General features: G+C 36.2%; 1 protein-coding gene across 1 annotated transcript in view; it reads left to right on the forward strand.

The window, feature by feature from the left end:
• The window catches only part of CAMKMT (calmodulin-lysine N-methyltransferase), a 220,070-nt gene that overhangs the window by 149,867 nt on the left and 44,685 nt on the right, over nt 1-25,518 (forward strand). Inside the window, exon 4 of the mRNA XM_086743713.1 lies at nt 25,093-25,153. Coding sequence (XP_086599839.1) covers nt 25,093-25,153 — 61 coding nt within the window. The remainder of the gene's footprint in view (nt 1-25,092; nt 25,154-25,518) is intronic.

The raw sequence follows: 25,518 nt of genomic DNA on the forward strand, positions 1-25,518 counted from the left end.
TAGCAGGGTATTTTGCTAGTGAAACTCATATTGATAACTTCAAAGCATGTACAGTAATGTCAGAAAAGGACTATGACACATGATCACAAAAGAAGAAATGTAAGGGTTGTAAAAACAAGGAATAAAGAAGGAATGCTTGCATTCCTTGTCATTCTCATTAGTGCAACTTTGTGTACTTCAGTGAGCTCTTCCCTCGCTTTTAGTGATGAAAGATCAGAATTATCTCCTGTCTGTTTAATTTCTTTGTTCACATCAGTGGTTTTTATGATTCTAATAGCATAGCAGCATTAAGATCTCATAGCCATAAAATAGCTCACCATCTGTAATTTGTGACCTCTTTTTGTATAATTACAGTAAAAGAGTAGTCATAAAATTCCAAAATTATTTCACCAAGGATATTTAAATCCTTGGTTTACAGATTGGCAGGGAAAGAGGTGTCCCAGGCCAAGAAGTGTGTTGTCTTTCCTGTGCTGGGGTAATCTAAAAATCAGTCCAAAGAAATAACGGAGGGTCAAAGCGTAGAACGTTGGTTTGTTTTATAATACAAGGTCTTTCAAAAATAATATAATATTTACTGACCATAGTATAACTAAATATAGCGTTTGTTTGTGCAGAAAAAAAAATGGAAACTAAACTTCAGCAAACATTTTAAGATTAAAGGGAATAAGAATCTTAGAGATAGCTCTGTTTTTTACAAAAACAAAAAAAAACAAAAAAAAAACCAAAACCAAAATTGTTGATTTTCATAAAACATTTGTACCACTTAGCAGAATGAAACTAGGAAGCAAGAATAAGCAAATGCTATTAAATGGCAAGGAAACTATTTCAACCATAAAGAAGCCCTTCAAACTTGTGAAGCTGGCCCTACTGAAACCAGAAGCTGGAAAGATAGATTACAGCAGGCTGACAGTAAAAGGGAAACTGAAGAATCAGAATAAATTTCTAAGGTAAAATCAGTGCATGGGACATAGGACATTTTTGAAAGAGTAAATAGATCTAATGGATCACCAGTAATAACTGGGAGTAATTAAGACAGAAAATAACATTGCTGAGAGACTGAAAATGGAGGTATTAAGAAAGCTTCTTCAAAGGAGTCATAGCAGACTGGTGGATAGATGTTGTACCTTAGTTTAATCAATTTCTTAGGCTTCTTAAAATGATCAGGAGGATTTCAGACAGAGGGTTTTACATTTATCCTTGCTCAGCTGGGTAAACCAGTAGGCAAAATAGAACAGTAACACCTGGAAGATAGATTCTATCACATTGTGATAGAGTCAAAAGTTGCATGAGGTCTTGCAAAGAAAAGTATGTTCCACTAGTCCCTTAGATATATTTGAACATGACAGTCCTGGAGCATATAGTAAGAGATATTGCCATGAAGAGCAATAAGTGAAAAAGAGGAGATGAGGCAGAATCTACTACAAAGCAATGAAATTACTTCTTGAAGGCGAGGCAGAAAGTCTGTATTTATTTTGGTAACACAATGTAGATGATACAATTGAGTATGACAAGCTTTGCCTTTCATATAGATGAAAATGAGGAAGGTAAGGTTCAAGTGACTTGCTTATGGTAACATGGCAAGTGTGTGGCAGATTCAACAATTAAACTAGGTTTTCTTACATTCCCAGGTCATATTTGCTATCCTACTTTGACTTCAGTGCAAATTTATCCAAGACTTATGTTTTACTGTTGCTTTATTGAATCAAGGAGTTTCTGATGGATCTAGAGTGGTTGTGAACTGCTGAATAGGAGTCACAGAATCCGGCTGTATGCTTTTATTTTGCAAAACAACAAGATTTGTCATACTCTATCAGAAAGAACATGTCAAATTCAGTAGAGACCATTCCTCACATTGCAGAAAAGTAGGAATCTCTTCTACTATATTCTATCCATTCATGCAGTACGTAATGTGAAGGCATTCTTTCTCTGAACTTACAGAAGTCAGTGCATAGTCTGACACATGAAACAGAATGATCTTATTTAACATGCATAACTATGAACATTGTCAATGGATCGAAAGACCTCTTTGTCTTACCTGTTCTAGATGTTTTAAGAGTGCAGGGAAACAGAAAAAGAAATAAATAATTATTATTTTAGGTTTCCTGCCTGTGAAATCCATTCTGATAATTTTAGCCATTATTTTTATTTGTGTTTTGCTTGTTATATCATCTTCACTGTATTCAGTGTAGAGTATAAAGTGAAATGATTTACATAGTTCCTGCCACGAGGTGGATCAGAATGAAGGGTTGGTGGCTCATCTAATTTGCAATGACACAAGATTCAGAAAAATTTGCTTTGGTATAACAACACATCTTTATTTTTATCTTTGCATTAGCTTAAGGAACTCTTACATAGGCAGTAGTAAAGGAATACTGTATTTTGTTTCATATATGGGTATGTACCTGTGCACATATGGAACCCTGACTCGTATGGATTTTTATTTTCATTTAAGTTATGTTAATAATTCTGCCTTTCTATCTAGGAGATAGATAACTCAGAAACAGTACAAATTTAAAGCAACTAATATACTTTAGAGTATATTGTATTGTCATAATGTGTCCCTAAATTTAATATTGACTTCACTCTTTTTACTTTTTTTTTCCCCCCACTTTTTTATGGTACTTATTTAACCGAAAACCTAACAGGAAAAAAATGAAAGTACATGGTCAAGATCCATAGCCAGATCGGTGACATTTTGCTGGCGTATTAGTGAAACTGTTCAGTAGTGTATATTCCATTAGTGCTTGATGCTATCAGGCACATACAATTTCCTGGATGTTGTGTTAGAATTGCATATTGCATAAACATCGTTCTGTATCTAAGTAATCCTTTGTTCTGTCAGTAATTCACATTTTTGTCATTAATGATATGCTGTCCATTGCATCACTGAAATTTAGAATTACATAATATCATTAATGTTTTTACAAAATAACTTTTTAAAGACTACCTTAAAGACTTTGGAAGGAACCACTCATTTATGTTTCTTCCAGCAGTCAACTTTGTTGTGTCAAGGCACTATTTTGGTGCTTCCCAAGAGTGGCACCCTGTTGCAGTAACTGGATGTTCCAACAAGCAACAGTAAAACCTCTGAAGATATTTTTGTATCCTGTGAGTTACCCAGAATTTTTAGTTTGAGAATATTCTCCTCAAGAGGGGACTGTTCTGCAAAAAATCAGACTCAGGATGCTGTATTTGAGAATACCACTAAATGAATTACGTTTTTAAACTGCTGCTAATACAAAGTGCAGAAATCCATAATCCTTAATTAATGTACCTTGTCAAGAGCACTTCTTGGATGCCAGAACATCTCAGGTTTGTGTTACACTTCTTCTCCCATACTGCTTATAAGCAGATACTTTTACACTAGAAGAATTTCCCCGATGACCTGTGTTAAATTATATTATGTAAATTTTGCATAGTAAGATCTGTCCAGATTATTATTACTATACTAACTTGTAGAATTCTTGTTTTGCAAAGTCCACACATGTTAGTAATTCTAGGGAAATGTAATGCATACTAAGGAAATATTCTATGAAAAATTCTGTGAGTTTTGGATGGTTACAATGAACACATTTGTAATTTCTATTTTATATCAGGTAATCCAGTTTTATGTGTATTTTTCAAAAGTAGAAGGTAATCTATTACTACTGTCACTACTGTCTTTACACACAGTGTCAGCAGAAGTGAGGCAAAATTGATATATTAAGAAGTTAAAAGTCTGCTTAATATTGTGTACTACTTGCATGAAGAATAGAAAATAAAAGTGTTATAATGCATTGTGTTCAGCTTGAGTAATGATACTTGATGATTTTAGTGTAATGAAATAAACATTCTGGGTCTAGCTTCTTTTGAATTTGGGAAAAAATCAGATTTGTATGTAGATTTAAGTTTAGAGACAGACTCTGCCCATTACGGCCATCATCAGTTTGGTCATAAAATTAGTGTACAAACAGCTGGTTTTCTATCATTACTTGTACCAAGATTTTTCTTTCATGGTAATAAGGACATATGTAAAGTGAAGCCTAAAGAAATTATATGGGTAATAACTTACTAAAACTCAGTTTTGTTCATGTATATTTTAGAAGCTCTTTTGTATCTTAGAATCTAATTAACTGCACTCTGAAGTTCTTTGAAGGAATATAATTTAAGTACCAGTGAGATCATTCACTTTGCAATGGAAAGGACCACAGGGATCCCAGGAATGCTTATGCTTGACAAGTTGTCTTTATTTTTGTGTGAACAGTGAGGTTCACTTTTAGTTAATGGAGTTTAGTGTTGCAGTCACTTAAAAATAAGACTTAGTTTCTCCTATAAAGTTCTTTAGATAGATAAGGAAACCAGTCATCATGTAGTAAAACATAATTTGCAAGCAATGCAGCAGTGTTGTCTTAATCACAATCCAGTCTTTGTAAATTCTTAGGCAAATGTATATATATAAATTTAGTAGAGAACGCTTCCTCTAATCTTTAAAATTATTCTTCTGTGGTCCCTGAGAGACTACTAAAATGATAGTGACCTTTGAGATGGTAGCAAATTGTTTTCTCTTAATGACTAGTCAGATCTTTCATGGCAACCATCCACTTTAATTGATTGTGTTTCCATACTAATGTTTTTGTGCGAGGATCCAAACTATTGTTCACACCTTGAAACAATATTTTGGTTATAATATTAAAAATATTTGCAGAACTCTTAATTTTACATTTGTACTTCATGACTCTTGAGAACTGGATATTCAAATCCTATTTTTATTTAGTTTCTCTTGAGTTCTCTGATAGCTGCAATTGAAAACTTGAACTTAGAGAAGCTGGTAGACATTCGGAGGGTCAGCTTGTAGAAAGCTGGCCTGCTCTGCACAGCAGGTACAACTTTCCAATCCACAGATGTGCCAAAGGTACAAGGCCTGTATGTTATTGAAAATGCTAAAGAAGGGGATAAAACAAGATTTTCCTGTGGCTGATGATCTTGCATCATTTGAAAGAGGAGCTCTTTCAAACTCAGGTCTCTGAAAGACTCAAAAACTGTGCAACACGCTGTGGGAATTTTCTCCTTGGCACTAAGGAAGAGGCTCGAGAACTATCTGTACCCTCTGACATAAGGTTTCCATGGACTTCAGCAACAGGCTGTTGGTCGGGTGTCTAGGGAGAAATACTAGCGTTTCCATTGGTTTCAATCTTCTGATCCCCCTAATACATCAGGTTTGAAGATATAATCAAGAATTGCAATTTATTCTCCTTTTTATGTCATTGTATTCTTCCTTTCTCTTTTCTGTATTTTAACCCAGCCAGGACCACCGTTGTGATTGATCAGTTGATATTCAAGGCCTGACCCGTAAGCACCCTCATCTATTCTATTTCCTTTCTCCTCTAAAACCTTTCCCTCTGCTCTCCCTTTCCCCCTCTCCATTCCGCTTTAGTTCAAGGGATATTGCTGATCAGAAAAATGCTGGACTGTTTAGACTCTATTTAGGCACACAATGGGACTTTGCTGGGCTGTGCCACTCATTACCTGCACAGGGGCAACGCTTTCTGTTAGGAGGTGAGGAATCAAAAGACAAAGCAGGTCTCTGCTAGTCAGCGTGTGCCGCAGCAGAGCGGAGTCTGTATCTCTGACTTCATTTACGGACGTCTTCACCCTGGACACATGCACTGTTTCTGATGCGTATTTTTTCCAAATGTTAAACCATCCGGGAAAGCATCCAGGAACTCTGCCGCATTTAGTGCAGCAGACTTAGAATTGTTCATTTGGAAGTTTTGCAGACCTGTCTCCTGGCATCTGTCACCATGTTTACAGTACTGCCTGGGGTCAGCTTGACGGGGAACGCGCACCTAGGCTGCCGTGTCGGGAGGAGGTGGTGCTTACTCACCAGCAACTCTCCAGGTACAATTTGAAATCCTTCCTGGTCTGCCGGGTTCGGTTGCCATTCCGTGGCTGAGAGCAGGCTAGCGGGGAGGAAATGTGCTACCTTACATATTCTTCAACCGAGCAGAAGGTTAGGTGGGGCTTGCGTATGCTGTCTGTAGTTGTGGGAGGGGGAAGCAGTCTCTAGCCTTGAGCGGCTCTCCATGTGGATATATGTGCAGACAGCTCATCTTGAAAAGGCCTGGTTGCTGGAAACATTTTTATTTTACTGTTTTAAAGAAAGATTAACTAATTGTTAATTGTCTAAAAATGTAGATTTAATTATCAGGTAATTATAATTTATTACCAAATATCTGCAATGTGAATCAGAAATAAGCAAGATACTGAAATCCAGTTCTTTTAATATTTCTTCCAATTCCATGGCAGCCCTGGTGGGGGGAATATTTACCATATAGATCTTTTATTACACAGGTTTGTGGAATGATATGCTTTGATCACTCCCAAGGAGACCAGCTACACCTCCCTTGTTTCCTTGTGTAAGTGTGAATGGGAGAGGCAAACATCCTATTGCAAAGACAGTCACGACATTCAGCAGTTACGATGTTAGCTGCTCTGAAGCATGCACAGAAGAAAACCCCGGTATTTTGGAAAATGCACAAAACTTGGCCTTGGTAGAGTACTAGTTCTTGGTAGTTAGCTTGTTTATGGCTAGGGAAGATACATACTATTCTTGGATCTGAATTGTCTGTTCTCTACTTTATCACTGGCTCCATGGAAGTCAGTAGAGTTATGCAAAGGTTAAATTAAGGTGAGATTAGAATCAGAGTTTTCACACTGCAAAATTATATATACAAAGTTAATTCTAGGTTATGAAAAAGCATGTCAAATAAAATGTTGAACTTTATTACATGTTTAAGTTGTGAGTATTATATGCATATATACGGTGCATATATATGAACCGTTGGATACTAAGAAAAGGATTCAGCAGAGGATTACTTTGTTTTGCAGTTTATGCAGATTAACAAGCTAGTGAACATGAGTTTTAGTCATGGTGACTTGTATATGGTTTCATGATATGACCATCTGTCTAAAGCAGCAGACATTACCTACAATTCCCTTAAAATGATCCAGTGCCTATCATAAAAAGTGAGGTTGTTTGCTTTTTAAAGGAACAGCGTGATAGCACTTGGCGGTAGGCTCCAGTTTACTAGCTAATAGGTCAGACAGGCTAAGACGGCTCTTCTGTCCAAACAGAAGGGTTGAATGCATTGCTTCTCTCTTATTTCTGAAGTGTGTAATCTAGTTCCACAGACCATCTGCTTGGTTGCTCTAATATTTCTCCTCTTTATCATGCCTAACAAAACTAAGGTGTACAACAATACCCAGGGGATAATTGGAATGGTGCCTTTAAGCTGCATTTGTGTATTTTGTCCTATTTTCCTATTCAGCCATTTTAGCAACAGATATATAGATATGTTTGTTTGCCTTTCATATGTTTTCATATTTAATCTTTCTTTCCTAAAAGAAATAAAAGTTTTGTTGCCCTAATAAGCAATATTGCAGCAATGTGAATGTGTTCTCTGGCACATATGTTCCTAAATTTGTGGTCAGGAATAGCTTTATATTGGAATGATTTTTTTCAACAGTTTACAGCTGAATTTGAAAAAAAAAAAAAGTTATATTGAAATGTGATATTGCTACTTTGTTGAGATTAAATACTTTTGTTAGTCTTTATTTTGAATTTAAAAATCTCAACATTATATAGAGGCTATCATAATTTATTGCCTCCCTATAGGATAGAATAGTTTGAAATTCTTATAGTGTGCATGTCAGTTCAGTAGAAATAATGGTTTATGTTACAGTATACATTTAATAAAGAAAAAAAGAGAGAGAGAAAACCCAGCTAAACCTTTGCAATTGTTATTAAATAAGTAGAATACATTCATACAGACAAGCTGCCATGGATTCCCAGAATGTAAGTCCCAGTTGCTAAAAAAAGGATACCGTAAAAACATTCTGTCGTCGGTCGAAACTTAAGTCAGACAGCAAATCTGTGAGTAGACATGCTAGGTTTATTCGTGTGCTGTGACTGAGATGAAGTGAACGTACCTGGCGCTGCAGCGGTGAGGACGGTCTAACACTTTCGAGCCACTCTTGTGGAAAGAGAAGCTGGAGAGGACAGAAGTTGAGCAGTGATTGCATTGGTCGTGTCAGGCTGGTCCTGGGCATTTTGGTACTGGCAGACCTGTCAGAGCAACGATTGCCCCCAAGGAGGTTTAGCAAAGTAGATTCCACTGGATGCTTTGGAAGTTACTTTGGAGATATAGTTGTTGAAAGAGAAGCTGGTACTAATAATTCTGCAAATCATTGCTTCCTATAAGGACTCTGGGATAGAAACAAATACGTGCATACGTTGGTGGTTTTACATATATATTTAAAAACCCAGCTTCCCAGATGTACTTCTAGGTGATAAATGGAAAGCATGGAAAGATAAGCATTTGAAAAACCATTATCTCAGTGCCATGTTTTCATTGTTAACCATTTTATTCAAGTCCATGGAGCCTTGACTCTCAAATCTACCACCTTTGTTTTGTTTACTGTTATTCTGTGTTTGGAAAGCAGGAAAGTAGCATGCAATTAGGTACAGAATTTCTGGCAGAGAATATTGGAGGAGTGTCACTATAAACCTCCATGTCTCAAACAACTATCAGTCTTCTCATCTTACTAAAGGCTCCCATATTCTACTCAAACTTTTTGTAGTTTCTTTATTGTATTGTTACAAAAGCAAGAAAATAAAAAGGGAATACAATTAATGGAAAACTTTTTTTTTTTTAATAATTTTTGAGATATTGAAGTGGGCATGACTAAATGGGAAGTGACAGGATCCTCTAGACAATGGAGGATATCACTTTTGCTCATGTTTTGTCACTCTCATGTTTCTTGTCAAATTCTGGAATAATAATTCTATTTGTTTAGGGAACAAAACATGGAAATCTTAAGTGGAGATTTACAAATATCTATTTAGTCCAGATATTTTTACAGTGACTCTAATGTCACTGAAAACAGGGTACCTTCTGCTTTTCTGTTGGTGTTAAGATTTCAAGATCAAATAAAGTCTGAAAATAAGAAAGGATAAAAAAGGGGGAGACATATGTCATACCTATTGTAGCCCTTTTTGCTGTGGAAATAATTTAGGATAAATGGAAAAGAAAGATTATTATTTTCTGATTTTTTTTCTGGAACTCTTTTGGGAAAAATACGCCAGCCTATGCACTTTGCATTTAACTTTACTGTGGATCAGTCTTCCTTACCAAATGGATTGTAATTTTCTGAACCAACCTTTCCACTTGAGGCTAATCCTTTTGGGAAGAGGTAATTTTCCTGTTTATCTTAATTGACGTGTTCCCTAAATTTCAATCTGTACATTAACTTGACCTTAATTATGTGGCCTCATTGATAAAATGAAGGTTACCCGGGCAAGTTCCATGCATGATTAATATTTTTTCTTGTGTTTGTAACGATGAAAAATCTGAACCCTCTTTATAATTTTATCTCAAATCATTTCTAAAAATGAGTGTAAAGAATATTTGTTGTGTTTGTTCATGCTCGTTTAGGTTCTTAAAAAAGGAGTATTGTATGTGAGATAGATGCTTTGATGTAAATCTGTGTATTTCTCTGTCTGTAAGAAAAGTATGTTTTGATATTGTAAATGTAATAATTTAGTCTTAGTAAGTTTCTCCTGCTTATTTTTAATTTTTCTTTATTATTTTTCTTCAGTCAAACATACATTACATACAGTAATAGATTGTTGAACGTTGAAAGTCTTCTAGCACTGTCTGGACTTAGCAAACCCTGGTGTGTGAAGCAGAATAAAACCATCATAGTAAAAAAAAAAAAATAGATTAATGCATAGTCAGATATCGTGCTTAGAAAGGACAACTTGCACAACTTCAACCTAAAACTGTTGTCAGATAGACTGGCTGATGACTGAGTCATAGCTTATAATCAACATTTATTTGAACAAAATTAGAATAAGTACTTGCAATTTGAGCTATGGGTTACTACTGACTTTAACTTACAGCAAACAGCAAATGCCTAAAATTCATGTGTTTAGAAATTAATTCTCACAGTCACAGAAGGCTGAGCAGTTGGTTTGTAGTAAAATGCAAGTCACTCAAGTCTGAATAAATATCTTTCTGACTCCACAGGATGATAATTGCTCTGCCTGCACTTTCTTTGGCACCTACTTATCTCAGCTGAAATGATTGATAAAAATATTTTTGTACTGATGTTGAACATTTCTAAATCATATAATGATTTTTGTATGATTTAACATTTGCTCCGAAGATGGTTCATGCTAAATCAAGTTTTGCTGCTGTTGGTATCTTTATTAATCAGAATAGGAAAAGTGTGGTGTGCTTCCCACCTTTTTGCACAAGATCGATTTTTAAAGCAAGGCTTCCTCTTCCTGTTCTGGAGCGATATGGAGAGTTACGTATGAGGATATCAAGTAACTGACTTCAAACAGAAGACAAATTCACTAAAGTGAAAATGATTGTGATAGTTCTCTAATTTCCCCCACAGTGTATGTAAAACTGACTTTTAAAGTGTTTAGTGGCTAATGGATCATGTAAGGTCAGTACTAGCCATAGCTGTTATGGCTATTATTTTCTCCTTTCATGGGAGGGTGCTCAGCAAAATGAGATTGTCACGCTCTTTTTTTTTTTTGAGAGGACAGCGACAGACAGTTAAAAGCCTCTTCATGTAAGGATGTTATTTCATAAAGACACCAGCACTGGATTATCCCCTTCACTTTAAACTTCTGCCAGCTTGTACAAAGAGATAAAACAAAATAGCCCCAATCCCAGGGGTGGAGAAGTGCTGGCCAGATCTGCCCATGTCCACAGCTTTCATTTTGATTAGTCACATGTGAGGAAAATTCACTTAGGCTGAGAGGTAAATTTAATACCAGTTATGCCCATGCTGTTCATATCACAACCATTTTCACATGATGCCACTTAATTCCCTAAGAAGCAGAAAGGTAAATCGGTGGCTGGCCAGCTAAGGTGTCATAATGCATTAGGACCAGGGCTCGCTGCAGGGGATAATGGTTCTGATTGCTGTTGACTCATGTCTCCACCAACTGCCTCATGTAAAATAAGTGACATTTAAAAGGCATCAAGATGTGAGAAGAGGTAAAAAAAAAAAAAAAGAAGAAGAAGAAAAAGCAGAGTACTAAACTTGCCACTTGAACATAAAGTCCCTTTTTCACCCTAAGTGGTATAAAAATGATAACTCGACATGCCATAGGTGACCTGCACTGCGCTTTGAACTTCCTGTCTTATGTTTTTAGAGAAAATCTGTAAAATTGCTTCTGGGAACTGCTCCAACATGTTATCATTTATTTCCCATTTAATTTTTTTTTACTTTTCTTTTTTTTTGCCCTTGGATATCAGTCTATTCATCTTTTAAAAAGCTTAAGGCTGAATCAAGTTAGGCAATGGTATACAACAAGAGGCAGCCTAGTCTCTGAAGGCCCATTTAAGTCTATTTTTATAAAGAGAATCAAATTCCAGTTTACAGTAAGCATATGCTTCAGTTGACATCTGTTTCTAAGACTTGGATGCTTTGTTTGCATAACAGGCACCAATAAATGGCCTTGTTTTAAGTCTGCTCACTCAGTTGTATTTGGGTTGTTCAGCTGGGGATTTGAGTTGCAGCTGATCCCCTACCGCTCATAGCAGATATGAAAGGGAAGAAAAAAATCTGAGAAACCCAGTCTTATTTATTAATGCAGATTTCAACAGTGAGCCACTTTCCTTTTGTTACACGACTACTAAATTCTTGTTTGCCCAAGCAGAAAAGTGTTTCAAAGTATCAAATTATAGATAATAAAAAGTTTGTTTGTTTTTTAATGTTTTATTTAGTAACATTTGTTTCTTTCTGGACTGACAAAGCCCAGTATTATGAAGAACATATTATACTGGGAATTAAATGGGTAATATGCATAAGAAATGCATTTGTTTTGGCAACATATGATTACATAGTATAGTAATTTTTTAAAAATATTGTGTTTTCTAATTGTCTGAGCCCTACTCCTGACACAGTCTAAAATATTTTGTAAATAAAATTTAATTCCATCTGCTTTCTTGGGAAACAAAATCTGGGCTTCTCAAGGAAAAATACAAAAGCATATATGTTGCTTCTCTAGCTTGCAGAATGTAAGCCCTTCTCTGTGAGGTGAAGCATTCTGTTGCAATTATATGATATTTCTCTGAGATCTATAATATGATTTAAATACATTTCTATGAAACGCCTGTAAAAAGGACGAAAATGTTTTGGTAGTATCACAACTGTGTAATTAGTTTGCTTAGTAACTATTGTAGTTTTTTTTTAAGCAATAATATCAACACATTCCTTTTGGTATTTTGAACTCCTCTCCCCTTCTAAATTATTGTAAAGTGCTCTCTAGTAAGGTACAGAATATGTAACATATTTAAAGTGGATTTACTTATCAACTTTTTCTAGTGGTACCAACGGCAGTAGTATGAAATATATCTACTCCATTTACTCTTATCCATTGCACCTACTTTCTTTTTCCCTTTAATTTTTATATATGGTAAAAATTTCATTGAAGAGAGATTTTAGATGACAGGACTGTAATTTTAAACCCAATAGAAGAGGTGTAAGCAATTTGAGCTTAGCTGAAGCATAATCTTAGGTTGTCAAGAAGAAACCCATTCTCCCTATGCTAATCAATCAGTATATCAACCGACCAATCATCTCCTCAGCTTAGCATATATCCTAAGGTTTGATATATCTATTAACTGCCCATCATGCAGCTGGTCTCCGGTTGATGAGATTCTCCCTATCTTGGCGTTTGGAGGCAGACAACTGAGCTATCACAGCCTCAGATAAATACTAAAGTGGAGATTTCAATCCTGCTCCTGATAGCAAAGACAATCCAGGAATATAGAACATATTTTCAGAACAGAACACATAGAGAATTACATTTTCAACAGTGTGTTATATGTGAAAATTGCATATATTTCATGATCTATTCTTCCTCCACCCCCCCTCCCTTCCTTAGAAGTAACAGGAAATTACTCTTTTATTGTGGCTCAAACTTTTAACAGGAAAAGAGAACAACAAGAAAGTGATAAAAATTGTTTTTAACTGCTAATTAGTTCAATGGTGACATACAACTACTTTTTAAAAAACTGATTTTCCTCATTATTACAGTGTTATTACTTTACTGATGGAGAGCTATATGAAAACAGTGTCACAACACATTTAATCCTTAAGGAAAAAGTTTGAATTTCAGAAGATTATACACCTGCCTCTCCATTTTTAAAGTCTGAGGTCAAAACTCATTAAGAAAAAACATTATCTAGATACTGAAGAGTCTACCTGCTAATATGGGAGCTTGGCATGCAGATTTAACATAATGTTTCACGGTCTATCTGTGCAAGAAATGCTGTAGAAACTAATGACTTACCATGTTTGCTGTTAGTAAAAATCTGCCTCAAAGAATAAACTGGCCTAGGTTAGATATTATAAAATTTTGTTACACCCTCGGGAGAATTCCGGGCTCACCCAAGGGTCTGTGGTCACCATGAAATGGAGCACACAAGGGAAAAGTCTCCCGCTCAAATCGCAATGTCAAAAGATGGGGCCAGATTTCTATGCTGGCATATGAGTGACGAATTCCAGAAGTCAGAGAACATGTGCTCACTTCAATTAAGAATTTGATCAACTTTCTTTCAAGGCCTACCAATGATAAACCTAAACATGCTCTTACAAGGTTAGCTCGTGGGCTCTTTCATGCTTTCATTTATTTAAATTGGGTGTAATGATTTGCTTTGGTTTTGTTCCTTTGTTTTTGAGACTCAATCCACTGGATGTTCTGAAATATATTCTTTCAACAGTGAAAAATGGCATAAATCCCTAAGCTATATATCTTAGTCAAAGAACATTATTCTTGACCCAGGAGCACTTCTGTGTCAGAGTGTAAAATAGTAAGTGTTTATATAGCTCTACAATGTTTTTCAGTAGAATTCTTGTAGCACCTGTGTTGCTCCTTTGCATTATTTATGCCTTGTGAAGTAAGAATGTGGTCAGTTAGGTCATAGTTTATTACAGTAACATGGGAAATGTGAAAGTAGTCAGGGAAAATTGGTTGTTAATATTTCAGGCCACTTTGGAGACTAAATTCTACTCTTATCACTTTTGTATTCTCCCTTAACCCACTGAAACATTCATCTCCTAGGGAGGATACCCTTGGACTTGACTCTACAAAACAATTCAAAGTAGTATTACTAGCATATACTAATATAATAAAGGCTACTTAGTTTCTCTGAAAGACTACGCATTTTTCAAATTCAAGGCTGGTTCATTAGCTGGGATACACTGGCGTAATACCATATAATACCAGCTGAAGATCTGGCCCGTTGTATTTAGTGCTCATGAAAAGTGCCAGATGAACAGCTATGGTTCTTGAAACCTATTCAGGGAAAAAAACCAGCCATGAGCAATGGGTAATGTGAGTTCTGTTGTGTTGCTCTAAGAATGCGTCTCAAACCTAACCTGAAAGGATCTGAAGGATCTTCATGCTTATTTAATCCTTAGCCTTTCAGAAAAAAAAAACTTTAAATATTTTCCACTATGAATGATAGGATTTGCTTTAGCTCTTACAGTCTAAATTCATATGGAATGTAGATCTGTGTGGATTTATAAATAGCTGAGGTCTCTGAAAGTGGTTCATCCTTGTGCAGCGTTCTCATTTAAGGAACTCGTGACAAATCTAACAACATGTGAGAGATGAAAACAAGGGTTAGTAATATAAAGAGATTTGGGGCACCTGCTGCAGAATGGTTGCCAGTAGTGTCGACTTTTTTAAATTGTGCACTTAGCATCAGTTTAAGATATCGCTGGAGCAAGAATCAAGGCTCATTTAGTATGGTGACCCATATTCATTTAAGAATATGTAGGGTATGTGGTCACCTTTTGTCAGTATATGAAGTTCCAAGTACTGAGATATTTGTTAGAGAGAGATGGTCCAAAGCCTTCAAACTGAACTTCACACAATTTTTGTTTCCACTTGCACACAATTAATATCTCCTGGCAGCACATAGCAGATGCTTTTCTAATAGTTCGGTAGACTATGTGGAATGGCAGAGTTTGATAAAGGAGAAAAATACTGAATCAGAAGCTACTAAAAGCTGATAAAATACTGAATCAGAAGCTACAAAAAAAAATATATCATCTTTGTGTAGTTAATTTGATGGGAAAAAAGTGAAAAAAAAAAAAAAAACACATGAGAAATCTAAGTTTTAGGCACCACTTCCAAACACAAGCAAAATCCCCCAAATAAATTCCACTTTATTTTTTCTTGAGCACTACGTAAGGGTGCATAGATCAGTTACCCAGACTTCCGTGTTCAGTATCAAATATTTGAGAAAGATAAGCAATATTAGTAACCGGGGTTAATCTACAGGTTTGTTAACCATCTCTGCCCTTGATGTATCTGTAAAAAAAAGCAGAACAAAACCCTCAAAATTAAACAGCCCAAGAACATCACAAGAAAACACACAAAAAACCCCCCAAACCAAATAGTTTCCTCACTTGCCTATAGACAAAAATGAAATTAGGATATTGGAATTGACTAGATAGAGATACAAGGCTACAGCTGAGATATGGTTGGTTATGTCATTAAGCTATTGTGAATACTGATCAAAAAAGCAGTTATTTAATTGTACTATCCAACTATATGTCTGGACCTGATTCTTTAATATTTTCCTTTCTGTATAGCTTTTTGTTGGTGAAGCAAGTAAATATACATGCGCTCAAAATTTATTGTTACGTATTTAAATCATACAGTTCAAATAGCATTGAATATTCTTTTTCTACACTTCCCAGAATGAGTGCTCATTTAAATCAGATATTATGAAAACCTGATGACTAATCCTAAATTCAGGTGTACTACCACTCAGGCTAGGCAGATTGCTAGTTGATCATGCTAAGATGCTCCCTTATCCATTATTGGATCTGAAAAAGAGGAGGATTAAGAATTATCTGACTTCTCAGTTAATGTGCAAATCATCTAAAAGCTCAGCTTAGAAAGGTCTTAGAAAGCCGAACAGCACTAAAATAATAATAATGTCTTAAGAATTTTTAATACTATAAATGCCGTATCACATTTTTATAGTGAAAATAGAGTTTTGTGGTTTATAACTCAGATGGTCTTTTATCTTTCTCTTCCTCTTTTTGTAAGTCCTATAAATCTATTTTTAATTAACATTTTTTAATTGCAATTAGAAGTTATCACTCGGGACAAACTCACACTGTTGAAACTTAGTAAAAAATTATATTACTTTCAGACAATAGCGGAAAAAAAATGATAAGTATCTTTGGAAATCAGCATAAATATTAATCTATCTACTTTTAACAAAGCGTGAGGGAGGGAAAGAAAAGTGTGTCTCAGGAAATGTAGTTGTATAATGTATCTATGGTCTTTGCAGGGTGGTTTTTTTTCTGTGATACTTATTTCTAGTATTTCTCTGCTCTTGGCTATGGTGAAAAAACCCTTCATTGAAAGACTGAAATACTGTTTTTCTATATTTTCAAAGCAAAGGAGAGTCTATGAACGAGAAGGCATCTCTAAATGTTCCATCTTTGCATTTTTAGGCTAGTCCTGGTGTTTGCTATAGCAATATTTGTTTTATCGTTTCTATCATTCCAATATGTATACTTGCCTTTCAAAATCTGTGAAAAGTATTTAAAAAGAAAAGAGAAAATGCTAGTATTTCAAAACCCTATTATAATGCATTTTCAAATATGTCAGACACATCTTTGTTAAAATTAAACCAAGGATTGGTTTTGAGCGAATAGCCCTATATCCTTACAGATGCTGTGGATGGATGCATCTAAGCTGCTTATTATATTGATGGGTTTTGCTGCTCTGCAGCAAATGAAAACAGGCAGCTGCTTCCTCCATCAAAGCAAAAAGCAGCCTGAGTTTTTATTAAACGAGTGTTCATTTCTTCTATTGCCAAAATTCTTACACAAAACAAAAGAGCAGTTTTAGCACATTATTGCTTAACTAGACATGAACAACTGACAGCAAGTGATAAGCCTGTCTGCTTTTCACAACTGGTAATCATTTTTGGAATAGATGTTTTAATATTGTTGAATATAAAATTTTGTAATTTACATCTACAATGGTACATAAATTTATAGATCTAGGTTTTTTTCAGGAGAATGAAGGCTATAATCACAAAAGGTTTGTTCCAGTGTTGTTTAATTTTTAATAACTATTTGAAAACTAGGTAAAAAAAAACCCACACACAACACAATCAAATTCATTCATTTGAAAAAAAAAAGGACGTTAAAGACAATCATACAAGTAGATTTGTACCGTTTGCCGCTTTTTCTTATGGAAGAGACATGCGTGCATTTACAGCTTTGACTTGTTACTGTATTTTCACATCAGTTCCACCAAGCCTCTTAAGTTTGCGCTCTAAAAGAAATTTGCAGATTGCAGACCATCATGTTTCCTTCACAGTCATGAATAATAATGAGAATGAAAGTGAGAGATACAGCGCTGAGGCCATTTTGCCTAGGCTGAAGATCTCAGCCGGTGCTTATACATATTTTTCAATGATCTGAATATCATGAATTCTGCTTTAGATTGAAAAGAGAGACAAGAATTTCTATAAAATGTATGTGCATAGGGAAAAAAGGTGATGCGTGTTTCTCTTTATATCTTCCATTTCTTCTGGTGTCCTTGTACCTTTTCAAACTCACTTATAGCATTTCTGCTGTGGAAAAGTAAGCTAGCCATTCTCCCTGCCTCAAATTACTCCCCTTCACTGGACTTAAAAGGAGGTTTCCCATGTGCAAAAATCGGGTGCAGTAAGGCTGGAGTGTAAGGTGCTACTGTAAAGACTATTAAATACTTTTCTTTTTTTACATTGTGTGCATTTGTCACTGGAGTTGCTCACTTGCAAAAACACTTGCGGTAAATTTCAGAATACAGAGCCTCAAACTGAACAATTGGACTTTCAAAACAGGTTAGCTCTTATGTTGACACTTGACGTGGTCACATGTCCAGAAGGGCGCAGTACTCTGTAGCTGTTCTCCTTTTGAAAATCTGCTCTCAAATTAAATTTTCTAGGAAAATAGTTTTACAATTCCAGGCACACCATCTGCAGCCTACTTAGTAATTATGACATTTCTTTTATTTTCTTCTATGATAGATGGGTGTAAACTTAAACTTGAGGACGCAAGTTTGAAAATAGGGAGGTTTTTGTACTGTGAACACAATGAAATAACAAGAATTTTTTCGGTGGGTTTTTTCCTCACTTAACAATTCCTTCTATTGCTTCATTTTACTAAAGCGACCAGACTTGTTTTTAGATTATTATGAAAGTTGTCATTTTCCATGGAAGGTTTCCACTCTTGTACACATGCATTTTAAGGGAGCTAAAAATTTGAATATTTTTGGTAATAGTGCCTTATTACCTATGTGTATGGGGTTTAGATTCAATACACCTTAGGTGGGATCTTGGGTAACCTGGATTACTGATCATCCTTTCGTCTGTGTCACATTTTGCATGCTGTGTAAACAAGTGAATGAAAATAAAATCTTTACTTCATGTCTATACGAAGCAACATTTTTCATGAAAAAAAAATTATATCAAAAAGGGGCTTCAGTTATGGAGTTTGAAAAAAGTTGAGAGCTAGAAGTTTTTTTGAGAGCTATCCATGCAAGCTAACTAACTATTAATTACAAGTAGTAATCTTTACTCAAGCAATTACTCAAATTAGACCAAACCATGTTATATGTTACCAGTAAGGTGTGTTTGGCAGGTATACATTGTACATCCACTTTGTAGCTAGTCTGAATTTTGCTATTCATAATTTCATATTTTTTATTTGACTTGCAAGTGAATTTTAGTGCTCCACTGACAGAAAGGCTCATTATATTGGTTATAGCCTAATTTTGAATTTTTCTCTGAATTACTGTGCTGTTGAACCTTGATCTTCCCTTGCTCTCTTACTTATCCAGGACCTTCAGCAGATACACCATGCTTCTTGCTGTGCACCGTAGTGATGATCCACACAAAACCTAATCAGGATAAAATCATCAAACTTACCTTCCCGTGTGACTTGGATATAAGGCATAGTCAGTAGAAAGTAAGGTTTCATATTGTAAAATGTAATGATGCTACAGTAAGAGCAGAAGGACCTTGTTTTAAATTCCTATAATTCCTTATGTTAAGTTCCTAGAAGAGGCTGTTCCAGTAGACATCTTGGTTTGAGGGATTTTCTATCTAGTCCACAGTCTTTTAGCAGAGAAGAAGGGGAATGGTTGTTTCTCCAGATAGGTACTTAATTGAACACCTCTGCACAGTCCATTGTGGTGCCTAAGGTTTTTCTGCTCTTCAGCAACAATCTGTCTTGGTGTCAGGAAGGATAAAAACCACTTTTCTTAGGGTCAGAAAACAATTCATCATTGCTCAGAGCAATTATTGGTACTTCTTTCAAGACATTATTCATGTCTTCGCCCATAACACTTTTTTTCTTCCTGCTTTGATGAGTGTTAAAGCAAATAAAGTGATTTCATGCAGTCCGCAATTGGGACATACTAGAAAAAAAAAATCTTTGTGAGTATATTCATTTGGGGAAATGACTGACTTTTCAAATTTAAATTGTCTTTGCTTTTTAGGGTTAAAATAGGATTTGTGCAAAATTTACTTGAAACTTCAAATGAGTAGGAAGACCTCTCATAGTTTAATAGTGCAAATAAAAGACAAAATTTGAATTTTGAGATCAGACCATCTGTACATGTGGCCATGTGAACTGCTAGGAAAAAGTGACAAAACTTTCCATTTGGTTTGGCTTCGAAAGGAACTTCTTAATCTCCTTGCATTAAGTGAAGCAATTGTAGGACAGCTTTATACCTCCTACTCAGAGCTTCAAGGGTGACAGTTCACCTGTCATCTCCAGCTGCACCTTTGTTTCCTATATGCAGCGTTGGCAGGCAGCAGAGCAGAATTCCACTAATCTTGCACTATCCCAGTTAAAGTAATCAGTAGCTACTGCAACTTCTGTGTACTTATGGAGAAGAGCGCAGACATAATGGCTCCAATAATCAAATTTCTTTAAAAATACACATCGCAAAATTCTCAGCCCTCTGTCTTGAGAATTTTCTAATAGGATGCTGTTCTTTAAGAACTTCACATCAGATCTCAATATATGTTATCCAAATGTGTGGCAGCATTCTTTAAAATATGTGGTAAAAAGCCACAGAGGAGAAACAATAATTTTTTTTTAAATGCTGGATAATTTATTTATAGTAGAAAATGGGGAGACTACTGGTGCTCCACTTGATGGTTAAAGCAAAACATTCTTAGAAGGCTGTGTACACGATTTAGTTCATGTGGGTTGAAGGTTGCTTTAAAGAACTGTTGTGTCATGGCTAGCACAGAAGGACCTGACACTTCCCATTAGCAAGCACTATGACAGTAATGAAACCAATTTAATTTATGTGTTCTTAGCATTATTGTGAGTTTTGTTAGTGTTGTTCCGCTAGAGCGAAAGTTTGGGTGTCTTTTTTGGTTTCATCATACTGCAAGGTGTTAGGATGACTCAGGATTTTTTATTAGCTTTCCCATAATTTCATTTTGTATGTTTAAGTAACTTAATCTGTCTCTGTCTCCTAGTTTGGTTCCTAATGTGCCAAATCGAGTCATTAGAAATTTGTAATGTCATCAAGTTCTTGTGAGGTAGACTCCATTACTGTGGTGAGATTTTATGATATGGTGATACGTGCTGTAGAGATGCCTGCATTTTGTATGTCTCTGCATGTAAAGCATTTCTCCATCCATCATCCTACTATTTAGTGACAATGTTTTTCTACCCCTGCTACTGTAGTAAGCATCATGAAGCTGTCTGGAAGTAGACATCATCTCTCTTTTGTAGTGGATCTCCTGCTCCACCCTAATGGTGAAAGGATACCTGCCAAGGGTTGAAATGTGGGCAGGCATTGCCCTGTGAGCACTGTCTCTCTCCCGTGTGTTCAGACACGCCAAATCACAGTCCTTCTTGAGGCTCTCATTTAAACACAAACACAACTTAATTTTTTTATTTGTTTCAATAAAGATTCCATTGTTTTCTGGCAATCGTTCTCTGTTTATACTTAGTAGTTATCAAGGTGATAGAGTTTTAAAACCTAAATGTCGCAAAAAGAAACTCTTATTTATCTCTGATTCCTTGTACAGTGAGATTTTTTAGCCCCTCTGTCTAGGACTTTCAGTATATTTATAGCCTTTTAAATACAAGCACTATTTGGGGTCCTGTTGCCTATACATGTGTGAATAATTGACTGTCGTGTGTAAGTAATTGCACGTGCAAATAGGTACCCATCCAATGTTATGTATTTACAATCAAATGCATAATACAAAATGAGAATAATTTTATTTTAAATATGAAAGAGTTATTTTAAATATGTTCACAGGAAGCTTAATCCGTATCCATATGTATGTTTGCAGGAATTGAATTATGCTTTTCACAGCCTAGTGGTGGTTGTTAACTCGTAGGAATTGCTGCATTTCTGCATTCCAGCTGTATGTTTTCTACCAGCAGCGGAACTATCTTACATTTGCAACTTCAAAATATAGGTCATTGTGTTAGTGAATGTAGGTCAGAGTGAAGGGTAAGAAGACAGAATGCAAACTCCTCCACATGGATCTTTCAGCTTATCCCTGTTTTGATGGTAAAGAAGCTTACCTACCTGTTCAAGCACGAGAAGCTTTTCCTTTTACTCAAATTAACGCAGGTATTCTAGCTTCTGGCTTCTTGGCTTAGTTGGAAGCACTGTGTGCTTCCACACTTGAGACCTGTGTTCATGAAAGACCTCCTGACTCCTGGTTCTTTAGCTGCCAGCCACTTGGATCATTGCTGAGGTGATACTTCCTTCCCCGGGGGTGGAAGGGAGCAGGGAGAAGAGTTGCGTGCACCGCTAGCATCTGCCTGAAGAAGAGCGTTGTCTTTCCAAAGGTGCTTTACCCTTCTCTCAGCACAGAGCTATCTGATACACCTGCAGTTTCAGCCCATATCAACATTGTAATGGTAGCAGGGGAAAGAACAGTGACCCCTCACAAAAGATTTAGTGACACCATTCAAAGTGCCCTTTCAGTAATAACCGTAGAAAAGTGAAAGACATTTGAATGAGGGTACTGAAAATTCAGGTGTTGAAGGATTTTGCTGCAATTGACAAGTATTTTTAAAACTCGCTCAGGCTAAAAGTTTGCTATAAAAAGGTTTGGGTTTTTTGTGTTTATGGGTGTGGGGTTTTTATTGTAATGGGAGATATAGGTATTATAAATGGTATTAAATTAGCCATGTCTTCATTAAATATTAAAAAAGCACTTTTATTGCTTGAGTATACACCAGTCACTGCAAACTGAAACATTCTTTATATTATACACTAAAATATTTAAACAGTTATTATATTTATTGCAAAATCTGTCATTTTAGCATGTTTCAATACTCAAAAGTGTTGAAATGCTCAAAAGATGGAAAATCCTGTACAATTCTTAGTGTATGTTTCAGTGAAGAATGCGTAGTCGTGTGTGAATGTTTTATTTTAACCCTTAGCAAGTCCAAGCAAAATAGTACACTTGCAAACACCTCATCAGCCTGAACTGTCATAAACAGGACAAACACCAATATTACCTTAGTGTTTCTGTCATACATACGAATCGCCACTCTATTTTTTTTTTGGGGGGGGGGTGTTTAAGATCTTTGTCATGCAAAAGTTATATGCAAAGTTTTGACCAAAGGCTTTTGCTTGATCAGCATGCAGGCAAGACGTTCATAAATTTTCATTATTCATCACTGTGAGTAAGGGTAGTTCAGAATACTTACTGGATAAACAGGAAGGATTGTGTATTTGATGATTACAGTTAGGCTCTAAGTGATTTAAAAAGAAGACAGTTTTACTCCCAAACTTCTACTTCTTTTAAATATGTTGTGATATTTTAAAAGTCTGGAGAGTGAAAAATTATTGAAAATGTTATAAAGGATGCACATAAAAAGAAAGCTGCATGAAATTCGGTTTACTTATCTAGACATATCTAAAGGATGCTCCCACATGTCTGGGGTTTTTTTCTGTTTACTGAAACTGTTAAAGTGTCTATAGTTCATAATATTAAGTTTCTGTCACATTAGTTCATAATGCTGTGTGTTGTACAGGGAGGCTAACTCCGGTTTTGACCTGCAAACAGACGCATAAACATGTTTTTTTTCCATTGCTACGCAGCAGCAAATGGAAAACACATACAACCATGGCCACATATGCCTTTGATTCATCCTCCCTTAACTTTGGGAACCTAAGCCAAGTGCCTGAATATGTGTCTGTTTTCCCCAGGCTCCCTCCAGCAATGGAGACTGGTGCCTGCGGGAGGGCGTGCAAGATACATAGGTTCTGCGCTGCCCTCTCCATGGGCCATGGCGCTTCAGTTAAATGTTGAAGTGAGGTGGGAAACTGGTCTGACATAACAGTGAGTTTCATGAGTGAATGGTGTTGAAGGGTAAATTTGCATGGATGCCTTCAAGTATTTGCCAAGGTTGACAATGACCAGTGTAAGTTTTATGATGAAAGCTTAGAAAGTCATGAATAATGCAGATTAGGTGAAGAAAGCGTGATTGCTCCTGTCTGTTCCCATATGAGAACTAGAGGGCCTCAAATGAAAATGACAGGGAGGCAAGTACAAAATGAGAGAGGAGGTGTTTCTTTATACAGTGTAGTAAAACTGTGGTGCTTCCTGCCACGGAACATTGCAGCTGTGGAAAGTTTACCGAAGTCCATAGACAATTAGAAAAATCCTTTGATGACTGTTAAAAAGAACTTATCACTTGTATCTTCTCTCCTTCTCAGGAACTTTTGAGCTACAACTAGAAATCATGCTGCATTAATGCCCTAGTCCTGTACTTGTCTTTAGTGTGTGTTGCTGGTCAGTGTCCCCTACAGTCAGATTGTTGCGTAACCTAACAAAATCTATGATAAAAGGAGCTAAATAAAAAGAAACCGGGAAGAAATGAAATTAATGGATTGAGAGTAGCTCTGAGGAGAAGGACGTGGGGGTAACTGGTGGATGAGAAGCTCAACATGAGCTGGCAATGTGTGCTTGCAGCCCAGAAAGCCAACTGCATCCTGGGCTGCATCAAAAGAAGTGTGGCCAGCAGGTTGAGGGAGGTGATTCTGGCCCTCTACTCTGCTCCTGTGAGACCACACCTGCAGTAGAGCATCCAGCTCTGGAGCCCTCAGCACAGGAAAGGCATGGATGAGTTGGAGAGGGCCCAGAGGAGGGCCACAAAAATGATCAGGGGGCTGGAGCACCTCTTCTATGAGGACAGGCTGAGAGAGTTGGGGCTGTTCAGCCTGGAGAAGAGGAGGCTTCAGGGAGACTTTCAGTATTTAAAGGGGGCCTCCAAGAAAGACAGGGAGAAACTCTTTAACAGGGCCTGTTATGATAGAACAAGGGGTAATGTTTTTAAAATAGAGGGAGGTATTTACAGTGAGGGTGGTGGAACTCTGGAATGGGTTGCTCAGAGAGGTGGTGGATGCCCCATCCCTGGAAACATTCAATGCCAGGTTGGACGGAGCTCTGAGCAACCTGATCTAGTTGGAGATGTCCCTGCTCCTTGCAGGGGGGTTGGACTAGATGGCCTTTAAAGGTCCCTTCCAACCCAAACTGTTCTGTGATTCTATGACAGCTAAGGAAAAAGGAGGAGACTCCTGTCCACTCTTAGAAAGAGGCTACAAGACAAGGTGGGCCTTCTGTCTGGCCTGGTACAAACAGTTTGATGTTCATGTGAATGCTCAAATGTCAGAAGTTTCATATAATTAAATCTAATATAATTTTTAAAGTCTTGACAATTGTATTTATAAGTATAGATATATGTGTATGTTTATGTGTGTGCACGTGTATCTATAAAGTAAATTTCTCACCATTGGTTGGGATGAAATCTATGAAATATTCAGTTCCAATGCTTAAATCAGAAGTCTTCCATTAAAGATCTTATTTATTTCTTTATTCCATGGTATTATGGCAAATTTAGAAAATGAAGCAGTTGGTAGAGGTTTGCAAATGGTGATATGTATTTAAATATTTTTTTAGACAAAAAAAAATCTGTTCTAAGGCAGCAAATATCTTTGTTTTATAGGTCTCTGGCCATCTGAAGAAGTGCTGGCTTACTACTGCCTAAAGCACAATGAAATATTCAGGTACAGAGTTAAACATAAAAAGATATTTTCCAATCTGTTAGTTTTATTGTATCTGCATGGTAAAGATTGCTATGATTTAAGTTCTTAGATTAAATTTAAAATGTTCAAGGTGAAAGCATGTTGCTCTTAACAAAGAATTCTGAGCTGCCTTTGGGTACTAATATTGCACAGCAAGCTTTCTGCTATATGTCAAAGACTTTTGATTTCCACTCAAGGCGTTTTATTTCACTTTGATTTTTGGGAAACAAAAGTGAAGCTCCAATCGATCCGTACTGATTGTGAAGGTCAGGAAAAATAAAAGACATTCTTTATACTGACATCTGTTGCAAAAGCAAGCAAAATATTACCTGATAAAATACATAATA

The sequence above is a fragment of the Chlamydotis macqueenii genome, chromosome 3, assembly GCF_036417535.1.
Source record: "Chlamydotis macqueenii isolate bChlMac1 chromosome 3, bChlMac1.mat, whole genome shotgun sequence".
NCBI lineage: Eukaryota > Metazoa > Chordata > Aves > Otidiformes > Otididae > Chlamydotis > Chlamydotis macqueenii.